This window comes from Schistocerca americana, chromosome X, assembly GCF_021461395.2.
Source record: "Schistocerca americana isolate TAMUIC-IGC-003095 chromosome X, iqSchAmer2.1, whole genome shotgun sequence".
NCBI lineage: Eukaryota > Metazoa > Arthropoda > Insecta > Orthoptera > Acrididae > Schistocerca > Schistocerca americana.
In genome coordinates this window covers 684,801,285-684,825,219 of record NC_060130.1, presented here as the reverse complement: position 1 = coordinate 684,825,219, position 23,935 = coordinate 684,801,285, and the positions used below count along the sequence as shown (strand labels likewise).

At 38.7% G+C, this 23,935-nt stretch overlaps 1 protein-coding gene across 1 annotated transcript in view; it reads right to left on the bottom strand.

Annotated features, from left to right (window-relative positions):
- The window catches only part of LOC124555126 (sorting nexin-7-like), a 127,072-nt gene extending 119,378 nt beyond the window's left edge, over positions 1–7,694 (bottom strand). The window contains exons 1-3 of the mRNA XM_047128930.1: positions 7,473–7,694; positions 7,210–7,365; positions 7,027–7,137 (exon numbers count right to left, since the gene is read on the bottom strand). Coding sequence (XP_046984886.1) covers positions 7,027–7,137; positions 7,210–7,365; positions 7,473–7,601 — 396 coding nt within the window. The 5' untranslated portion in view covers positions 7,602–7,694. The remainder of the gene's footprint in view (positions 1–7,026; positions 7,138–7,209; positions 7,366–7,472) is intronic.
- Positions 7,695–23,935: the final 16,241 nt, after the last annotated feature.

Here is a 23,935-nt window from a genome sequence, read left to right as displayed (position 1 = left end):
ATATTTCACGTATCCTCATCTTTTCAATACCATTTCGGCATGATCTTCCATCCTGGTCGTGTGTGAATGTTGAAGTGACAAGAGTAAATGAAGAAATGAAGAAAATTTGTAAATACTTTAAAAATGTCTGTTTTGTAAACATAACTAACTTAGGTACAAGATTTCACACTGTTCATGGTCTCCATCTGAATCAACTCGGAAAGAAGTATGTGAGTAATGAAATCATAAAACTAGCCAATGAATTAGGCATAACAAAAATCGAGAGCTCTAAGTCAATACCACTTAGATTTAAGGAAAACCCTTTTTTAGAGGTAGCAAAGAAGGGCTGAGACCAACAGCTTTGCCCAGATTCACACTGGATGACCAGATTAAAGATAAGAATAATATAATAAATGTCAGTAACACTAGAGAGAAATATAGCAGTAATGATGAATGCCCCATTAACAAAAACCACTCACCAACTTTGTCTTTCAAGATAGGTTATCTCAATATTGAAAGTATAGGTGGAAAACACACAATTCTAAACGAATTTGCAAATGAGAACTTATTTGATGCATTGAGCACTGGTGTAAAGGAAATGAAATATCTTTTCATGTACTAGATGATTTCCACTCAGCAAACAGTTTTAGCAGAGAGCAAGATATTCATGGGGGTGTATCAATTTACATTATGAAGGGATTAATAAATTGTAGTAATGAACTAGATCTAGGATTTTTGTGCAGTGAGATACATTTTGAAGCCACAGGCATATATCCGGATCATTTAAAAATTGCTACTGTATCTCTTTATAGATCACCAGATGGAAGTCCATTAATATTTTTAGAAAAACTTGAGACTTCACTAAATTTCTTTCTTAGTCCTCAGTGGAAGAAATATAGTATTGTGATTGGTGGTGGCATCAATGCCGCATTTGATGTAAACAAAGATGTGCACACTGTAAATGAATTTAAAATCCTGTTACGACAATTCAACTTCATTTTTACGAACTGCAAACCCACAAGACAGTCCGCTTGTCTCAACAACATACTTACAAATGTCAATAGAGAGTTACTGTCTTCAGATGTAGCTGTCTTCGATTTCTCGGACCATGACTCAGTTTGGGTAAACATGGAGGCATAACATGGAGTATAAGGAGTTTAAAGAGCATAAAATAATCACCACAAGACCAATAACGCAAGAAAAATTGCCTAATTTCATGGTCTCACTCAGTAATTATGACTGGTCACATCTGTTTAACAATAATGCTCAGGGCTCTGCCAATACATTGTTTGATAGATTTTTTCATTATTTCTTAAATATATTCGAGACCAACTGTCCTCAATACAAATGTAAAGTTAACCCTAAAAGTAACAGTAATAGACATAGGGATAAGAGTCCATGGTATACCGCTCAACTAGCCAATATGAAAAGAAGGCTGTTGTCGTATAGAGATTCTTACAGACTTCAGAAAACTGATATGGCTAAACAAAGGTACTCAAGAGCACAAAAGGAATATAAGTATGCTTTAAATGAGGCCAAAAAACAACATAACCTAGTCAGCATTGAGTCATCAAAAAATAAATGCAGAAAAGCATGGACTATAATAAATTCAGTGGCCAAAAGCAAGCAGAAAGTTGAGGTAGTGACTTCAGCAGACGAATTTAATAACTACTGTATAAAATCTGTTAACCAAATTAGGGAAAGCATTGTGAGGCCACAAGAGACTGTTGCTGATCTCATTAAATACCATAATGTAGACTACACCCTGAACGATAAATTCCTTTTAACAGAGGTCACACCAGATGTAAATAACTTTAGACCCTCTGATAGTGAAGATATATATGGTATTTCTTGTAATATGTTAAAAAAGGTAATTGGCTACATAGTATATCCTCTCACTAAATGTATAAATAGGTGTCTAATTAAAGGAGTATTCCCTGAAGTATTAAAATTATCTAGGGTAGTGCCCATTTACAAGAAAGGAGACAAAAATTGCCCATCTAGCTATCGCCCAATATCCCTGACACCTATTTTATCTAAAGTTTTGGAATCCATCAACAACTCCCAGTTGTGTGATAATCTGACATGTAATAACATTATTACTGCGGTACAATTTGGCTTTAGGAAGGGCAAATCCACAGTCCACGCCATTGACACCCTGATTAAAAAAGTGCTTAATGCTTATGAAGGAAAAAATTTTGCTCAGGCTACCTTTTGTGATCTTAGCAAAGCCTTCGATTCTGTGGAGCATATTTCACTCCTCAACAAACTAGTTTATTACGGAATCACAAACAGTGAAGTTGACAACATTTTTTAATCTTTCCTCAGCAACCGTAGACAAATTGTTTGTATTGGTAAACAGAGATCACAGCTAGCTGAAGTTAAGTGCGGTGTGCCACAAGGCTCAGTATTAGGACCTCTGCTATTTATCCTAATGACAAACGATCTACCATCCTACATAAATACTCACTCCATTCTCTATACAGATGATACCACTTTTTTCAATATCAGCTCAGACATTGATATGCTCCAAACTGTGGCAAACGACAATATCACAGGCATCAGTCTGGTTCAGAGCTAATGGGTTCCTGCTTAATGAGAGTAAAACTCAAAAGATTGTATTTAGTTTGAGAGATCCGCCAGCAGAAGACTTCAAGACTAGTGTTAAGTTCTTAGGTATTGTTATAGATACTAAACTGACTTGGGAGCCACATATTAAATACATTAGTTCAAGGCTGTCTAGAGTGGTGTATTTGTTAAAGAATTTAATAAACCATGTACCTGCGGCCTATTTAAGATCAGCCTACTTTGCTTTTTTTCAAAGTATTATATCTTATGGGCTTTTAATATGGGGCAATAGCTCACACCTTCAGGACATTTTGGTACTTCAGAAGAAAGTAATTCGAATTATCACAAACAGTGATAAACTGGCCCACTGCAAACCACTGTTTGTCAACTTAAAAATATTAACTGTGATAAACATGTATATTTACACTGCCCTACTGTGTATAAAGAGCAACTTATCAGAATACCAGCATAGGAGAGATGTACACTCTCACGGAACCAGAAATAGTAGCAATCTTGACGTACCTTACTACAGATTATCCAAGTCATTGAACAGCTACGAAGTGGTGGGTATGAAGATGTTTAATAATTTGCCACTAGAATGGGTAGAAGCTCCATTTGATTTATTTAAAGACAAATTGTTCAGTTGGTTAGCTGCAAATCCATACTACTCACTTCAGGTATTTTACGACTGAAAAATATCATAGTGGTACAGATTTGGAGAGTGCAGCATAATTTCTTTAACTGAATCAGTTATGATGCAATGCTTTCATATTATTTCATTTTAAATATTGTATTTTATGTAAAACCTATGTCACATGTTGATCTTTAACCCATGTATATATATGCTGTATAACTTGTATATATGTAACTTGACTTTGTCAATTGCTGTAATAGCTAAACGACAATAAAATTTCATTCATTCATTCATTCATTACACCATTGTTACAATTACATCCCTGGTTAAAACCTATTTTTTCACTGTGGCATTATATTTTCCAGTCTTTAACAAGTTTCACGGTGTTAATAACATCTCCACCCAAAATCCCCTATTCCCAAGGTGGTCCAATTAGTTTTTCAGCTTTTGCTTTACTAATGTTTTCACACTGCTAGTGACACCATCATTTATTCATTTCTTGAGGCTTTTTTTCTCTGCCATGTTCATTACATCATCAGTCTTTCAGTGCAGTATTACCTTGTTTACTAATCCCAAATATACCTAGATGAAATAACTGCCCACAACCAGCTTGTGAAAATTTTTGATTGCATTCTTAGTTTCTGTTTCACCAGCAGAAAAAACTCTACGTTGTTATGAAATCACATATACAACATAAAATGTTTATTTCATGAATGTTGTTAATGTATGTAACAGGAACAGTTATTGAAAGTAAATTGTCTGAGAACAGTTTCAGTAATAGTTACCAACCACAATATAATATTACACTGCAGTTACTGACAAATTATTCTCAAACAAAAGAACTTTATTGTTTCTTTAGAAAACCACAAAACATTATATTTGCAGCTGATGGAGAGTGTAATAATACAATGAAATGTTACTGGGGATTCAAATCACACAGTCTGGTACTGTTCACAACACTACCAGCAGCCTTACAGGATTGACAACATTCTTTCACTGCAGAGTATGAGATATGGAGTATGTCCATATACTATCTCCAAAACTTTCATTCTTGCAAAAAAGATGTATACATGAACAAATGTGGAGGCAAAGTGCTTTACTTCCTTACACACACCTCCACATCACTCAAGAATCATGAGGGAGTGGTTTTCCTGCAGAACAGTGTGGCATGATAGACTATACTCCACATGCTAGCCACATTATGGCAGCCATCACAGATGCCAGTAGTAGTCTACAGTCTACGGCAATGAATGACAGTACAGTTTTAAAGTTCATTTACATACTTAAAGTACAAGCGCTTTATTCATGAGCCATGAGACCATGCCACAGTACAGCGTTCCTGAGTACATGGTATGAAGGTGGCAAAAAAACAGTATTCAGTTTAGAACAGTGAAGTAGTCAACACATCATGATTTTTTTTTATGTGGAGCAATTGAAAAACTGAAGCTGCCTACCATCAAGCTATTTTCAACGTTTGTTACCATAATATTACCAATTCTATAAAATAGATCAATGTAATTCATCCTGCATTAGAGTATGCTTTCATCTTGAGTTAAATAGAATTAATAATATATGATGAAGAGTGTGTGTAAACTACTACAGCTGTGGTCCAGGGTTCATAAGCATGCTTGGGTGAGGCTCTGTCCATACCTTTTTACCAACATGCAAGCCAACTGCATCAAGCTCTAGACATTTTGTTTGGTTACCAAATGACTATTCCATATGGGTGGTTCCAAACAATTTCTCTTGCATACCACATACAGCTGCAGGACAATTATGAAACATGTGGCACTAACAGCTTGCTGCAATATTACAGGTGGCAGGTCAAAATCCTTAGTGCTGATACAGATGCAACACTAGACCATGTGCAGTGCAACCATACATAACTAAACAGCAGCATTTGAAACCAATACAATACCAATCAACACTGTAGTCACCAGCAAAGCATATTAGTGTGCTAGCACAGGACAGGATATCAATTTCAAACCTTAGATCTCTATGGACAGAAGGATTTGAAACCTAATCCTCTTCAATGTGAATCTGTTGTCTTAACTGCTACACTGTCACTTAATACATGCAGCGGAGGCAGCAGAATGTCTGCAGTGTCGTTTGGATATTCTACAGCAACATACTTCTCTGCAATTCACAGTTAATTCTCTATTGTTCCACACTAACAGCACACAGGGAAGAACAAACACTTAAATCATTCTGAGGAAGCTGCAATGTATTTTATTACAATAACTCCTCCTGTCAGCAGGCACTATTTCCTCATTTGGAGGGGAAAGTCGCTGATTGAAATGTTGTGAAAAGATCTCACTGCAATGAAAAATACCTTTGTTTTAATGACTGTCAACCAAAACTCATTTATATCTGACACCCCCCCCCCTTGTGATAATGCATAATGAGCTGCCCTCCTTTGACTTTTTCTGTGTCTTCCATCAATCCTATCTGGTAAAGATCCCATGCAGCACAGCAAAGCTCTAGCAGAGGTTGAACAAGCTTAGTGTAGGCAGTCCCTTTAGCAGACCTGTTGCATCTTCTAAGTGTTTGACCAATAAATCAGTCTTTAGCTAGCTTTCCCCACAACATTAGCTATGTGAGAGTTCCAATTCAAGTTATTTGTACACTGGTTCTCTAAATTTATGCACTAGGTTTTCAAGAGGACATCACTGACCAACTGAATCAAATTCCCTGAGCACCTGTGTTCTACATTTGTGCAGATGTATGGACTTATCCATCCTAGAGGTGTGTGCTTAAAGTTTTTCAGTGTTCACTGCCACTCGCACTTTAAAGGACTTAACACTTTAGGCCGCCTACAAATCAAGAGTTTTGTCACACTAGACTTAAGTTTCCTTTACAGAACTTTATAAGAACCATTGAAATAAATCTGACTTTCATCCATCTTCCCGGCTACTGATTTCATATATTCATTTAATTTTCTATCACTTCCTAGTCCTATAATCAGATTTTTGAACTACCCAAGAAGTCCTAGAATTTTACCGCTAATTTTGTAATACTATCTGCTTCTGTTTGGACATTACACTTAAATGACCCACAGCTGCCATTCATTACATCAAGTGCAAACAGCGAACAAATTTCAATGCATTGCCTTACAATCATACAGTGTGTTGACATTATCTGCTATCTGTATACACAGAGCATTAGCAGTCCTATTACACTTTCTGGCAGCAAACTCCATGTCACTTTTTTTCTGTTGAAAGTTTGCCGCCCAGTGCAACATACCAGTTTCCAACTGATAAATATTCTTTGAGTCAATCACATATTTGTGCTGATCTTGCACATCAATGTAGTATAGTGCCAAATGTCTTCCAGAAATTAAAGAAGACAATCTAGCTGTTCACCTACAGCTACTGTTTGCATGATTATCTTGTATAATTACTGCATTCTGTTTTCCCTCAATTCTTAGAGAAAAGCTTTTCCTTTAGAAACATCATGATCTTAAGGGCACAGAATAAACTCTAGGAGTCTGCAAGAGATGGATGTTAGAAATATTGGTCTAAAATTCAGTGTACCTGTCTTCTGTTACACAATAGTAAAATGAGCACTTTTTGGTTTATTGTATATATCTAACAGTTTACATTTAGCTATTTCTCATGCCAATCAAATACTCCAGCTAAAACTGATACAAAATCTCGTTTCTGGCGTGTGCTAACACACTATATGTTTATCGACAATAATGTGTCATAACAGCCAATTTGTTGATTATGACTGCTTTATGTGAATAAACACTACAGAGAGATTGGGGACGTGTTTCGTCTTGACAAAGGCATAACTTACCGATAACTACGGAAGTGTTATCCTGTAAGCATGATTTTTACACTTACTGGAATTAGATGAGTTGGAAACGCTTCAACCAGTTTCAGACGAAGCCAAACGAAATCATTGTACCTCCTCCTAACTACGTATTCAGTTTCCTCGTACTCGGTTCGCGTCGTCTGAAAAATGTTTCTATAAGTTATGCGCAACGTCAATGTCGCAGTTCAATACGCAATGTGTCGTTGACGTACCTTTGTTGTAATACGAAATGTTATGTATGTTTCCAGTGTGTCAAGGTGCTTCTGTGGATTATCAACTTTCACCACCAAATCCCTCGTATCAACACCAAACTCTGACAATTCCTGGTCTGGCAGCGTTGAAAAGCTCTCAACTGATGGGGAAGCAACCTGAAAGGATTATGGAAGTTACTACTACGAAATATTTAGAGGGTCATTCAAAGCTTTTCTATGTGAGGCATATTTCGCCACATTATATTGTGATAATATTATCGTACCACGGAATCATCCAATGAAGTACTGTAATTAGACATGACATCTGTATCCCTGCTACACTGCCTCTGCAACATTAAGGACTTGCATTCGGATGACACGTCCAAAACAGCCGTATCGTCTATTTCCGACATTCTCCCTTTCCTCTCAATCAACACCGAAGCGCGAACTGTCAATTCCCATAAGATTTACACTTCCAATAGAGGTCAGGGTGGTAAGTCAATAGCCTAAGAAGTCTAGAATCTTTGTTTCCACCTATGAACTTTGCTAAAGCAATGCAAAGAGTGCATGAAGGAACACGCATTCCCGGATGAAATCTTTCCCATAGCAAGGAGAAACATTTGTTCATGGAAATCGGAATAGATGCACATTGCTACAATGTAAACTAATATCCGGTGTTATTAAGTATGTTATCGTTTTCAGCAAATTTAGTTAAAGAGGCACACTGATGCAAAACAAATAGACAAAGCATTCGCATAACATACATATTTCGTCCAAATGCAACAATGTGTATGTGCAGATGCGCAGATATCTGCGCACATAACTGTGCATGTATTAGATCGCTGAAAATGTTGTATGTTCACACACAAGTTCCAATGTATTGCTCGACCGCCATCTACCGGCATAAAAAAGAAATTTCAATGGCAAGCGACTACACCCTCGTACAGTAAGTCTATATCATCTATTCAAAAATGGAGGAAATTCTATTACGGTCTGTGTTCCTAATTTGTGTTGCTAAAAATATGCAAACAAAATGCGAGAAACAGAAAGACAAATTAAAATGCTCTTCATAGTGGCTACTTAAACGAAGGCGTTGTCGCGCATAAATTTACTTCACATGTTCAGGGCAAACTCCACGACTTGGGTACTTATTTGAGTATGGATTTAGAAATGTGTAGTTGTCTTTTGACTCTGACAAATCCTAGTAATCAAACTTGTATGAGGAGAGCAATTTCGCCATATGAGTGGCTGATGGTGAAGTTAAGGTTCCTGGCAATAGGAAATAGGCTACAAATATCTGCAATAGGAGCTAGGCTACAAATATCTAGGATTTGGTACTGCAATTTCGAAACAAGTATGAATAAAATCATACCCAATACACTTGAACTACTTACGTTGTCCTGAAGGTTGATTTCCTAAAAGAAAGTAAAATACTGTACCCCTATTCTGAAATGTTACAGATAATATTTCTACAGTTTTAGACTTGTTTGAGACACAGTATATTTTTAGAAGTTATATATGTGGCTATTGAGCTATAGTTCAGTTTGTTTCTATTTGAGATTTCCAATTCTCTGCCAGAAGCCTACCAGCAAGATTTTCCATCATCAGCTTAACATAATATTCTGACTGCACTCTTCCTTAGCACAAACAGAGCCTATCTTATTTTCTACACTCTCACAACTCACATTAAATTTGGCATACCACAGTACTGAGTGAAAGTGAGCTAGCAAGTCCCCGAAGACTAGAAAGAAAAGATTTCGCTTTTTTGCTTGCTCTTTGCAATAAACAGTCGGCATCGAACTTTTTTTATGTAGTGTTTCCCTGTTTGCCAGCGGGTCAGCCTCTTGGAATTTCTCTGTTAAAGAACTGTAAAAATATTTGCAAAGGTTGTGTTGAAGCGTCACATTCAGTGAGAATGTACTTAATTCATTAGATAACAAATCAGAGGCTACTGGAATTCTGTGTGACCTGTCAAAAGCCTTTGAATGTGTGAATCACAACATTCTCTTAAGCAAATTAGAATATTATAGTGTCACTGGCAGTGCTGCAAAATGATTCGAGTCTTATGTAACTAACACGAAACAAAGGGTGTCATTGCAAAATGCCTGTAGTGTAACCAATCAGTCTTCATCTGACTGTTAATTAATTACCTGTGGTCTTCTCTAAGGTCTCGTGTTAGGTCCACTGCTTTTTCTTGTGTTAATTAATAGTCTCTTGTCCATTACATTGCCAGATGCTAAGTTTATTTTGTTCAGAGATGATACAGACATTGCAATAAATAGCAACTCAAGCAGAGATTTAGGAATGGCTGCTAATCAAATTTTCGCTGACATTAATAAATAGTTTAAAGATAATTCACTGTCATTAAACTTTGAAAAGACCCACAATGTGCAGTTCAGAACCTGTAAGAGATTTCCGTCCAGCATGTGTATAATATACGAGGACATGCTGGTAGAAGAGTTTGACAGTGTTAAATTTCTGAGATTACAACTTAATAATAAATTCAGTTGGGAAGTGCATAAAACAGAATGAAGCTGCTAAAAAAGTCTGTATTTGCAATACCAGTGATGCCAGATGTAGAAGATCAAAATATAAAAAAGCTTGCACACTTTGTTTAGTTTCATTCTGTTATGCCATATGGGATCATATTCTGGGGTAACTCAACAAACTGAGCAAAAGTTTTTAGAGTGCAGAACTGTGTAATAAGGCTCAATGCTGGTGTAAATTCAAGAATATCATGTAGAAACCTGTTCAAGGATCTAAGTATTTTAGCCACTGCTTCTCAGTATATTTATTGCTTAATGAAATTTGTTGCAAGTAACACGCCGCAATTTTCATCCAGTAGCTCAGCACATAGTATCAATGACGATGTGGACAGTCTCCTCAGTTCACAGGAAGCAGAGCTGGAGGTAAACATGTCAAAATTTGGGTGACGAACTATCTATCCTAAGGATACACTGGATGTAGTCAGATCACTGAGCAATCCCAGAACTGAAGACATACATGGTTCCTGTAATTTTATCTTAAAAATGTTATAGATTCTATACACATTCCACTGTCTCACCTTATAAGTAGGAAGTTTAGAGACAGAACATTTCCAGACTGCCTGAAATTAACATCTATCTTCCATGTATACAAAGAAGAGTCTGAATTTACAACTGTTTGGTTTCTGTTTGTCAAATACGGTAGTACTAGTTCTATTTCACTTATTCCATATCCTTCAAGTTCCTTAATTTAAATTCTATCCTTGAGAGTGCCAGATAGCTTTCTTAGATCTACTACAATGGCATAAGTGTGCTGCCTATTTTCAAAACCGTATAGTACCGGTGATACAACATACTGAACTGCCTTAAGTGTTGATAGATCAAGAAGTTGTATTATCGAAAAGATGTCCAGACCCTGTCTGCGACAAACGCTCAAACACCGCTGCAACATCTCTCCCCATTTTTATTTTCACAAGTAATGCCCACGCAAGTTTAAAGAATTTATCAATGAGCATTAAAATATACTTGGAATAGTTTTTCACACAAGAATACTCCTTGATATCGATAAGACCAGCCTGCCATAGGCCATCCAAATCATTAATCATTACTCGTCTACGAGGTATGTTTTGCATGCTGGTTTGTGTAGTTCTCGAACTACTGTCTCCATACTTATTCAGTGATATCTCTTTCTCTAGGCTCTCAAATTACTGAAACAAGCACATTCAAATGAGCTGTATTAAAAGCAGCAGCTGATGCCATTAAAAATTGTAGCCAATGTATTAACTCATTGGGTTGGTTATCACGTACACACTGCGAGAATAGATTGTTCACTCTTTTACGCTGAATGTCAGTACCATCACTGCTGCTATTTTTACCCTCTTATAGGTTTTATAATGGTTCTGTATTTCACACTGCTTTTACTTTTTGGTACTCAGTTTGCTTTCTTATGTAGATAAATCAAATGCAACAATTCACAGTGCATTTTGAGTTCTTTAGCTGAATAATTTAGTGTTTTCGAAGGTCTTAGGAATATAACTTGAAGCAGACCTTGTGTTCTTTGAAATTCCCCATCACCAGCCCATATTGCGAGTATTGGGACAAGGGCACTCACAGTCCAAAGTATCGTTATCCAAGATGGCGGCGATGACGTCATCCAAGATGGTGGCGATGACGTCATCCAATATGGCGGTGATGACGACAATCAAGATGGCGGATTTTGGGGGGAAGTTTTAATTTTGGCGGAAAAGTGCCACGACGACGCCTCCCCCAGAAAAATGGCGCAAAGTTCAAATTCCATCACGATAATGCACCACACCTCGGTTGTCTCTACTAGCCAAAGTAAATGGTGGGAAAAGAACTTCTATTTATTATTTAACCAATTTCAAGCAGATGTGTTCGCCACTAGGTCTGGACTCCAACTGGATTAGTTCATATCGTCGCCACCAGAGGGCGCCTGCCTGACGTCAGATCATGACGCAAGTACCGTTATTCAAGATGGCGGGACCCAATGTCTTCGCCACTGGATCTGGGCTCCAACTGGCTTAGTTCATATCGTCGCCACCAGAGGGCGGTGTCCTGATGTCAGATCATGATGCAAGTACCGTTATCTAGATGGTGGCAACCAGTGTGTTCACCATGATCTCCAAAGCCCAACTGACTTAGTTCATATCGTGGCCACCAGAGGGCGCTACAGTGATGTCGGGTGATGCAACAAAATCGTCTGCTCTCTCTCTCTCTCTCCTGCATTATAACCAGACATGCGACGCGTCAATGGCCCGCAAGTGCGCGACTGTTATCCTCACAGCCTCCAGCCTAGACCTTTATACTCGCGCTAGACATAGCCTTGTGTAGATATGCTAACGAATTTAACTGAACACAAGTGACACCAACGTCGCTCTTCTAACGTATTACCTAAGTACTTAATTCCATTTGAATTTTAATCATGTCCAATAACACAATTTACAATTTCAATATTCAATGATCAAATGAGAAGTTTCACAATTTCCCACTATGAGCACAGTGTTCATTCATTCATGAATGGAGTCGCAGTAGACCCGAGTTAGGGTTCGAATGTGGATCCCCGCATGATATATCCGGATCGATGTTGAGATGTGGATCCACAATATGGCACGCATAGGATAGGGTTTGGAGGTGGCTCTGTTACGCGCAATGTACAAAGTGGTGTTGGGATGCAGATCCACAATATACCACATCCATGTTAGCGTTCAATGGTGGATCTCCTGCAGACTATATACAGGGTGTTACAAAAAGGTATGGCCAAACTTTCAGGAAACATTCCTCACACACCAAGAAAGAAAATATGTTATGTGGACATGTGTCTGGAAACACTTACTTTCCATGTTAGAGCTCATTTTATTACTTCTCTTCAAATCACATTAATCATGGAATGGAAACACACAGCAACAGAACGTACCGGCGTGACTTCAAACACTTTGTTACAGGCAATGTTCAAAATGTCCTCTGTTAGCGAGGATACATGCATCCACCCTCTGTCGTATGGAATCCCTGATGCGCTGATGCAGCCATGGAGAATGGCGTATTGTATCACAGCCATCCACAATACGAGCACGAAGAGTCCCTACATTTGGTACCGGGGTTGCATAGACAAGAGCTTTCAAATACCCCCATAAATGAAAGTCAAGAGGGTTGAGGTCAGGAGAGCGTGGAGGCCATGGAATTGGTCCGCCTCTACCAATCCATCAGTCACCGAATTTGTTGTTGAGAAGCATACAAACACTTCGACTGAAGTGTGCAGGAGCTCCATCGTGCATGAACCACATGTTGTGTCATACTTTAAAGGCACATGTTCTAGCAGCACAGGTAGAATATCCCGTATAAAATCATGATAACGTGCTCCATTGAGCGTAGGTGGAAGAACATGGGGCCCAATCAAGACATCACTAGCAATGGCTGCCCAAACGTTCACAGAAAATCTGTGTTGATGACGTGATTGCACAATTGCGTGCGGATTCTCGTCAGCCCACACATGTTGACTGTGAAAATTTACAATTTGATCACGTTGGAATGAAGCCTCATCTGTAAAGAGAACATTTGCACTGAAATGAGGATTGCCACATTGTTGGATGAACCATTCGCAGAAGTGTACCCGTGGAGGCCAATCAGCTGCTGATAGTGCCTGCACACGCTGTACATGGTACGGAAGCAACTGGTTCTCCTGTAGCACTCTCCATACAGTGACGTGGTCAACGTTACCTTGTACAGCAGCAACTTCTGTGACGCTGACATTAGGGTTATCGTCAACTGCACGAAGAATTGCCTCGTCCATTGCAGGTGTCCTCGTCGTTCTAGGTCTTCCCCAGTCGCGAGTCGTAGGATGGAATGTTCCGTGCTCCCTAAGACGCCGATCAATTGCTTCGAACGTCTTCCTGTCGGGACACTTCCGTTCTGGAAATCTGTCTCGATACAAACGTAGCGCGCCACAGCTATTGCCCCCTGCTAATCCATACATCAAATGGGCATCTGCCAACTCCGCATTTGTAAACATTGCACTGAGTTGCAAAACCACGTTCGTGATGAACACTAACCTGTTGATGCTATGTACTGATGTGCTTGATGCTAGTACTGTAGAGCAATGAGTCGCATGTCAACACAAGCACAGAAGTCAACATTACCTTCCTTCAATTGGGCCAACTGGCGGTGAATCGAGGAAGTACAGTACATAGTGACGAAACTAAAATGAGCTCTAACATGGAAATTAAGCGTTTCCAGACAGATGTCCACATAACATCTTTTCTTTATTTGTGTGTGAGGAATGTTTCCTGAAAGTTTGGCCTTACCTTTTTGTAACAACCTGTATAAGGACCTAGTTCGGAGATGGATCCACCACACACCACATCTGCAGTAGGGTTCGCAGGTGGACCAACCATGCGTTACGTTCGGCCATGTATTCTATGTTCAAAGTTTGGTCCACCAGTGGAGGGGGCTGTCTCCTGGGAGCCGTGCATGAGGTATTCATATACATGGACATGCAGGAAACGGGGCAAACACTCTCCGAATGTGGAGGTGACTGGATACAGTCGAGTACAGCGCTATATTACGCTTCCCTATCAGTGCATTTGGGCTAGGTGTTGGCGGATGTGCTACTTTTACAGGCAAATGTAGAACACAGAACGAGGTTATTATGTTGTGATCGCATGGATAGATCTGACCTAAAATCGATATAATTGCGAAAATGACCACGGAATAGGTATAAATTGACAGAATATACACCGAAGTGCTGTGATATTTAGGAAGTACTTGGATATCTTCCGGTTTGTGCCGAACAGTTTGTTCATAGGAGCAAGTATGGGGCAGCAGTAGGAACCTGGGAAAACGTCGACATCGAAACGAATGGAATCAGGGAGGTAGTCAATTTTTTTTTCGTCGAGGCAGTATTATACTGTATGGCTATTGAGGTACCAGTAATACACGTGAGTTGATTACTGTATTTGATGCTTTTCAGGAAGACAGAGAACGATTCGTGTCTAAAATTACTTGCACCTGCGTTAAAGGACAACCGAGAGTGGACAGGGTGATCAACTGAGATAGAGCTGTAACGAGGTATGATTTAATGGTTGACTGATTCATTCTAGAGAAGGAGAAGTTACTGCAGGTCAATTTTTTTCCCCTGTTCTGTCCGGATGCATCAGTCGTTCTAGTCGTATATAGCCACGTGTTCTGTATGTGGTTTAAAGTACTGTCTACTTGCGATCGTTGATGGTAAACATGTCGGTCATCAGAGGACTTCCATCTCATGTGTGATTAAACTTGACACATTCCTCTAAACGAACTTTGATTTATGCGATCCTTCCTGTCGCATCCTGAGTGTAAATTTGAGACTTCAGCGTCATAACTAAGTTAGCGATAGGAGCTTGTGAGGCGCTGCAGTCCCAGTGTACACAATTGCCCGATACATGTGCGGTTTACATGGTTAGTGACAGAATGACTTGTAATTTTCACATGTCAGACGCTGCTGCTGTGCACTTATGTGTTTCCTTGTAGGATGTGTACCCAGCTACTAACGATCATTTTATATAGGCCAGATGCAGGCATAGTATAATTTCTGAACCGTGATAGGATGTGAACAGTGGACACTATACGTATCGGGGAACCTATATTGTGCTCGTATCACGCAGAGCAAGTGTTTTACGAAAGTAGTTTTTTGTTTTTTTTGTTTTACGGTTCCATAAGGTAATTTATGGTTGAGAAACCAGGAAGAAGGATGTACGTCAAGCGCTTGAAATATATTTCTCACATTGGAATATTAACAATGCTACAGTTCCATACATCTGATAGATCGAAAACGCATGAGATCTAATATTATAGGCCCGTTTTAAGCGCAGAACGTTGTATCCTTAGGAGTGCGTGTGTTTATGTTCTCTCTCTTACGAATACTTTCCAAGTGCCGCTCCTAGACTCTAGAACAATACTTTAGAGTAGATAGCTTGGTCGATTTACGTAAAAATGCGTCGAACTCCATCTGTCTGAGGCTCCATCGCATATAAAAATCAATCGTTTGTTGTTCTTCTTAACTGTCTACTATCATATGATGGCACTTTGAAATCTGTTACTGTACATCAATAAGGAGTACTAACCTCCTCGACATGGTCACATCTCGAGAAATCTCGTGCGCTTGGACGGGTTAGGACTCGGAAAGCTCAATTCATTCACGAGATATGGAGTGTAGCGGTCTTCTTCTGGTCGATTGGAGATTAATTCGCTAACTGTGCAGCAGGGTTTGTTGGTCAATGACACTGTGTTGAGGATCTTTCACTCTCTAATTTTACCCTAAGACAGCGAGAATGCTCTGTGACTCTCATACGCAGAGAGATAGATAGTAAATTAAACACTATGCTTGAGGTGATAGAAATATGTGGAGCACTGTCTCGTATACTTTGATGATTTATGTGTTCGAGAGTTAAGACTGAATGGACGTGCTGCTCAGTCATCTATCCATGTTTGCAATGATACTCGGAATGTGGAGAGGGCATGTTTAGCTATGATACTGAAATTGGGGAAACATACTGTCACATCATTGGCCAGTGTTGAACTTAGTGTAAAATTCTTCGCGCTATCAAGTGTATTATTAGAGTACATGGATGGTGTCTTTTCCATCCTATCCCTACATTGGTTAGCAGATAATGATTGACTGATATGGCTTATTTGAGTTGGGGAAAAAGTTTTGGTGGATGGACAGCAACTTCTGGGGGTTGCTAGCAGTGAAACAGTGATCGCATACATGAGTGCAATATGTGGAATGAGAGGAAAGGGTACGCACAGTCGTCAGCTATTCCATCAGTGTGAGAGACTAGTCTAAATGTAGAGCTCGTGAATCGACTTTGGACTATAGTTTGGAGACCTATGCCAACGCCATAAAAGTCTTTGAGTTTGCTTATGTTGTAAGTGTCTTTTATTTAAAATCAGCAGATGTGTGGTGTGTTGTGGTTTTTTGTTGTAAGACACAGGAGCCAGTAGCAGCAGCAGTTTGAGTTGAAAATTCGCAGAGGGACTGTGTATATTGCTAGGAATGCTTGGCTGGCTGCACCCTGCGCTATTCTGGGGAGTATTGTGAAATCTCTTTCTCTGTGCTAGACCGCAGCACATCTGTGCATCAGTGTGCTAGCATCGGTGCCTAGTTGACTTCTAAATGAGATGAGCTTTTATAGTTCGCAGTTTTTCTCTGTTGGGAGGTAGAGAATAACAATGACAGCATATTGGGCTGACTGATTTGAATGGGCGCGGATCTGTAGTACTTGTATGTAGTTTGGGGATGTACCACATTGCGCACATTTCCGATTTATAGATTAACTTAATTTTTTTACATAGTCTCTAAAAAGTGTGCATCATACCTGAAGTCAGATGATTATGAGTTTAATTCAGACAGTCAGGAAGGCATATTTTCTGTATAAGTATGTGAGTAATATACTTCCATTATCATTTCTCTCCAATGGAGAAGTTTACAGGTGAAACGGTAACAGAACGCTAATACCAAAGAGACTGCAGTGTATGTAATTTACTGAAATGAAAGACACTAGGAGAGTATTCTAATTTATATTTAAAAACTTATGTACTGTTACTGGTTGATGCGTTCAAAAACTTTTGTAGCCTGTGTCTTAGAATATATTAACTGGTTGCTGCTCATTACATTACTTCACCTGGATTGGCATTGGATACTCTTCCGAAAATTACTAGAGCAGAATTGCTGATTATTACCGATATTGAACAATTGCAGTTTAATGAATGAGACACAAGAAGTGATACTGTTCATTCCTCTTGCAGACAAGTTGTTGGAGACAATAGTTTCATGGCTAGTTATGACGATAACACTGACGAATCTTACATTATATACACGGTCCACTCACATAAATGTGACCACCAACTATGTTCAACATCAATGTGCTCCCCACTCACAGATGGCAGGAGGCAGAACTAGTGTTGAAGGGTATATAAAACATGTTGGGGGACATGGAAAACAGTCAAGTCATTGATGTAATGTGGAAATGGAGTGATTTATCTGACATCTAAAAGGGCAAGATCTTTGGCTTTCAGGCAACGGATGGAAGCTTTTCCGAAACGGCTAAGTTTGTAAGCTGTTTGTGTACCGCTGTGGTTGAAGTATGAGGTGGATAGTAAAGTGGCGGTGTTCAAACCCGGTGCCGAGGCAGCTGTGGTGCACTACAGACCATAGTCGATTCTGGTGAATGACAGTTGTGGTGATGTATATCAACGAATAGACGTGTAGATGTTGAGCAACTGACTGCCCAGATGAACCAAGGGGCAACCAGCTATGTCTCCTCAATGACAGTTCAGTGGACGTTGCTGTGTATGAACTTACACAGCGAGCGCCTGGTTCATGCATCCATGCTGACTGCTGTCCATCAGCCGTGAAGGCTAGTCTCTCACAGTGACGACTATGGGTACCCTTTCGGCTCATTCCTCATATTGCACTCATGTACGCGATCACTTTTTCACTGCTAGCAACCTCCAGGAGTTGCAAGCCAGTATCACAGCTGGACGTCCACTGAGATGCGACAGCTGACTTTTCAGATGAATCACGTTTTGTACTCCATCAGACATAATATGAGACGTCTGAAATCAAACTATGAAAGAGTGTAATGGTCTGGGGAATGTTTTCATGTCATTCCCTGTGTGATCTTGTCATTCTGGAAGGCACAATGAATCAATATAGTATGCATCTACCCTTGGGGACCATATCCACTCCTAGATGCAGGTTTTTTACCCTCAGCATCATGACATTTAGTAGCAGGGCAATGCAACGTGTAACACAGCTCACAGCGTATGTACTTGGTTTGAAGAGCATCAGGATGAATGTACCATACTACTCTGGCTACCAAACTCCCTGAATTTAAACCCAACTGAGAATCTGTGTCACCACCTCAATTGGGCTGTTCGCGCCCTGGATCCTCAAGCAGGAAACGTAACACAGATGGCCGTGGCACTAGAGTTGACATGGCTCCACAGCTGTGTCAGTACATTCCAGAACCTTGCCAACAGTCTTCCTGCATGTACAGCAGAGGTGGGCACTGGAAATGGTGGATATTCAGGCTTTTGACAGGTGGTCACGTTGTTGTGACTGGACTGTGTATCTGGATGTGAATAGTCTTTACAGCTCAGCAGTGTTACAATGCCTGTAGTGCCAAGTTTTGTATGCTTTTCTGCACAGATATGAAAAATGTACTAGCTGCTTATGACAATGAATACATTTGGAAGTAGAATTCGAATATCCTGAGAGTATTCACGATTTTTATTCATTTTTGCCGATATTTCTTGAAAAAAAGAAAAAGATTTCACTATCTGAAAGTAGCAAACCAAAGAATTTAATTTCGATTTTATATGATAAGAAAAACTATGTCATTCACTAAATAAATTTAAAGAATGTCTGCATCATAAATTAGTATAAAAAAGCTTCATAGAATTTTCTAATTTAGGCAAATTCTTTGGATGAAGTCATACATTGAGATTAATACACATAAATATATGAATGCAAGCAATGATTTTGAAAAAAATATTTTCAAACTGATAAATAAACTTTTGTTCAGAACAGTATGAAAAATGTGCAAAAGCTGAGGAACATAATACTAGTGACATCCTGTGCAGGTAGGTAAGAAGCAGCTGCATTGATTGCAAGCCCTAATTTTCAAAGGAGTGTTATTTTAACGAAAATTTAGTTGGTACTGAATTAAGCATGATTAATGTAGTGTTTGATAAGTGCATAGCAGTAGAAATGTATATTTTATATATTTCAAAGATCTTCTTATAGACTTTCATTATGGATACATACTAAACAAGTTTGCTGGCAAAGTATGGAAGACATTGTTCCACACAAGCTATAGCTTAATTTATCATATTTAAACTTCAGATATTTATGAATTTGTCAAATGTGATATACACACATGCTCTGATAATTTAGGTATCCTTGTAAATAACAGATACTTCACTCCACATGTAAATAAAACGGAAGTTGATTAATGAAAGTTGAGTTGAAAGGTGAACCTATTACCGGTATCGAATTTGTTGGTCTATGAGCTATAATTTATGCACTCGAGCCTGTTTCAGGATGTATAATGCGCAGAGCAAAGGGCGTTGAACAGTCATCTGTTAAGGAATTAGCCATTAATAATTGCTGATTGTATGTGCAATTCCGAATTTAAAACACCTGCACAACATGTTAACTGACCACAGCGCCACGAGATTTCTACTTGTAAATGACAGACTAGATTTATCAGCACAACATAATACATGATTTATATTTGTAGATAACGTTAATACAGTAGTTGGGGGTAACTGCCACCTGAAAAATGATGATCACTAATCTTATTGTGCATGTGTGAAAAAGTAAAACCTTTAAACGTGATATGTAACTGATATGAATACCTTAGCTTTTAAGTCGCTAGCACTCGAAACATGATGATCACTAATTTTATTATGTATGTGTGAGATGTAAAGCCATTAAGTGTGATTCATAACTGATTTTATTGTAAAAGCATTATACGATTTAAACCCTGAATATGTTTCGTCATAGCTGGTGTCTGTAACAGGCTATAGTGAATAGCATATGTAAAGGTGCTTAACTGGAATGCAAACCACAGTTACTACTTTGACTGCAAGTAGCAACTGGTTCAAGTATGCTTTCCATATCAGGATAAATTTAAAAAAGGCAAATTTAGTTTGCTGCTAAACTTGGTAAATTATCTACCCTTCCTTACCACTGGTTCTGTTACAAATGATTAGCTTAAACTGTGTGCAGTCAACCAAATGTGCTTCTAAATTTTCTTTGTAATGTAATGATGTTGTAAAAAATGAAATTTGTATAGAGAGTATTTTTGTTCGGATTTTTTCGTATATTTCCCTCTGTAATATCTCATGTTGTTGATGCCTCAGTCAAGTAACTATTGATGAAATATATTTCCAAGGGACTGCAGTATTTATTATAAACATTTTTAGAAAAGAATAATACATAGGAGAGTGAGACGAAATTAACTGAGCTAGAACAGTATTTGAGATTTTTTGTAGTGATGTACAAAACAGAGACAGGTGAAATTTACTGATCATGAAGCAGATGTGGAAATGCTGTAAGTTACACATTTACAAATTTTTTTATGGCATGAGTATACTTGTGAGGTGTGTGTGTGTATGTGTGTGTGTGTGTGTGTGTGTGTGTGTGTGTGTGTGTGTGTGTGTGTGTGTGTGTGTTATGTATTTTTGATATACTATCAAATACTTTTCAACAAAGAAATTCAGGATGTTCAGATACTTTTGAATATGGCGCCACCTTGGATTGTAGCATCAGTGTTCTGTCAAAGTGTAACTGTGCATATTATGCCATCTTGGAATTTTTTATTTTCCTGCCATTGCCATCTTGCTTTTTTAAAATTTTCCCACAAATATGAGATCATTTGATTATTATCACTGAGAAGGCAGTGTGGCTTGTGATGTCATGATCATTACGTCACAGATAAGGAGGTGGCTTATGACACCATGATAATGATGTCACAGATAAAGGGGCCGTCTTATCTTGATGATTTTTACACTGCAATAAAGTGAACCAGAGTCGCCATAGCCATTCTACTACTGTTCATTCATCTAACGACCTAGCGATTACAATTACAAACAATTTGAATTGTAACAATCACACAGAAGATGTTGTGGGAAAGTAAATCAAATACTTTGTTTTCTTGGACAAATTGATACATGGAATTCACAGAGGACATTGAAAACCATTAGAGAAAGGCAGCTCGTTTCGTATTATTGCGACATACGGGAAAGAGTATCACGAATCTGATATGCAAGTTGATGTTGGAGCGACTAATATGAAGGCGTTTGTAGCTTTGTCGAGATGTTTTTACGAAATTTCAATCACCAAGTTTCTCATCCAAATGCGAAAATGTTTTGCTGACTCCCAACTACAAGGGTATGGTGAACAGTAATGTCGTAGAATTTATTTATTCTTTTCTCAATATTGGTTGATATATACGCATATTGCTCAGTCAATTCGTACGCTTTGCTGATCCAAGCTGTAGCCCTCTGCTGCTAGAGGACTCTGAACTGTAGGGTAACATGGCCGTGTAGAGCATAAATTTGTCGATGCATGAGGAATGGCGTCCTCTAATGCCTCAGAAAACCGAAAACCTAACTTCAAAGAGTTCATCCTCACATGGATCACTCTCTCCTTCAGCATGACTTTGCCTGAACACAAACACGAACACTTCGACATCTGCAACAATACAATTTTTTGTGTTCACTACCATTGACCATCCTGCATACAATCCCGAATTGGTCACATCAGATTTTCATCTGTTTCAAAAACTTAAAGAACACTTTGATAGTGATGAAGCAGTGAAGGCAAAGGTGAGGTTGTGGCTCCATCAAAAAAATCAAACATTCTACAGTGATGGTATCAACAAACTGGTCTTTAAATTGGGAGAAATATTTTCATTGCCAGGGTGACTATGTCCTGAAATAAATACGAAGAATAAAAATGTAAAATGTTAATACACTTTGTTTTATTGAAAAACTATATGCATTCACATGGAAGATTCTGAGGCATTACTTTTCAGCAGATCTTCATTCATAGGGAGAAATGACCATAATGATAAAATATGAGAAATCGGAGATTGCACGGAAAGATTTGGGTGTTCACTTTTCCCAGATGCTATTCAAGAGTTGAATAGACGAGAAATATGCTGAAAGTGGTCCTATGTATCCACAACCAAGCACTTAAGTGTGAACTGCAGACTAGTCATGAAGATGTAGATGCTTATTTAACTTTAAAGAAGTTTTGATTTCAACTACACAAAAACTTATAGCAGCCTCTGTATGTTTTTACCCTCATATCAAGAGAAGTGGTGGCTGAAATATTAATGAATCAATGCAGGTAGGTGGAGCAGCTGGAACATCGTCCTACCAAGGCCCCACTTTCTCTACAGACAATCAACTCAATGTGCAATTGGCACAACACAAAGAGCGATGCCCTCACTTTGGCTACTCATACTACAAGGTGGTCATCCCTAAGCACCTCCATCAGTAGATGTTGAAGCTGTATCACATGTCACATTGAGCATATGGAGTGGTGGTATCCACATTTGCCAGGCATCAATTCAGCAATTGAAAGGAGGAGTCATGCAGGCACAAAGTGTGCATGAAACTAGTCCTTACCTCCATGACACTACTCACCATGCTTCACCCTTTTAGCGAGGTGATGTAGTAGACACTGGACTCGCATTCAGGAGGACAGTGGTTGAAACCTGCGTCCGGCCATCCTGATTTAGGTTTTCTGTGATTTCCCTTAATCACTTCAGGCAAATGTGGGATTGGTTCCTCTGAAAGGGCACGCCCGACTTCCTTCCCCACCCCTCACTAATCTGATGGGGCTGATGACCTCGCTGTTTTTATAACATAATCTTCCAGTCAATTTCCCTCACGACGCCATTCTGTGCATTCCATCCACATTTCAGCCTTGACTTCTTTTCTTAGTACAGGTTTGTCATTGAGGGTCTTAATTTTCATAAAGGGGCCTCTGTTCCCTACAATGGTTTCTTTAATTTTCCTATAGGCAGCACCTATCTTTCACTGTAATTATACATGCTTCTGTAACTTTACAAATTGATAATGGATTATATATATCATGAGAGATGCTGCAACTGAATTAATGTTTAACAACATTTAATGCAATTATATACTTTGAAACCAGAGACAGCGGTTATGTGTGTGTGCGTTTTAGTAGAAGGTCTTGTGGCCGAAAGCTCAAATGTATAGCTGTCTTTTTATTGTGCCTGTTTGTGAGTCAATGTCTCCTCTGTATGGTGAGTAGCACTCTGTCCTTTTCATAATACTGTCGTTATTCCATCCTGGATTGCCTATTGTAATTACTTAATAGATGCTTATTAATTTTTTGATAATTAATTCGTATGAACGTTTTACTTTTACTTTTTGATCTGAAGATTATCGTTGAGTGAACAGAGCTGGTTAGTTGCCGTTACATAAATAGAAGTTCACCTACGAAATAGATGGGAGTTTTCAAGGAGAAACTGTTTCAGTTTGTTTTTAAATTTAATTTTCCTGTCTGTCAAACTTTTAATACGATTACAAATTTTGTTGGAAGCAATGGGCACCCCTTTACGTGTTAATACGGAATAATGAATGTCGTAAGTACGTATGCACTATTCATTCACTTCACGCTACTATCAGTCTTGACTGTCTTGTGCTTTTCAACGGTTAGGATA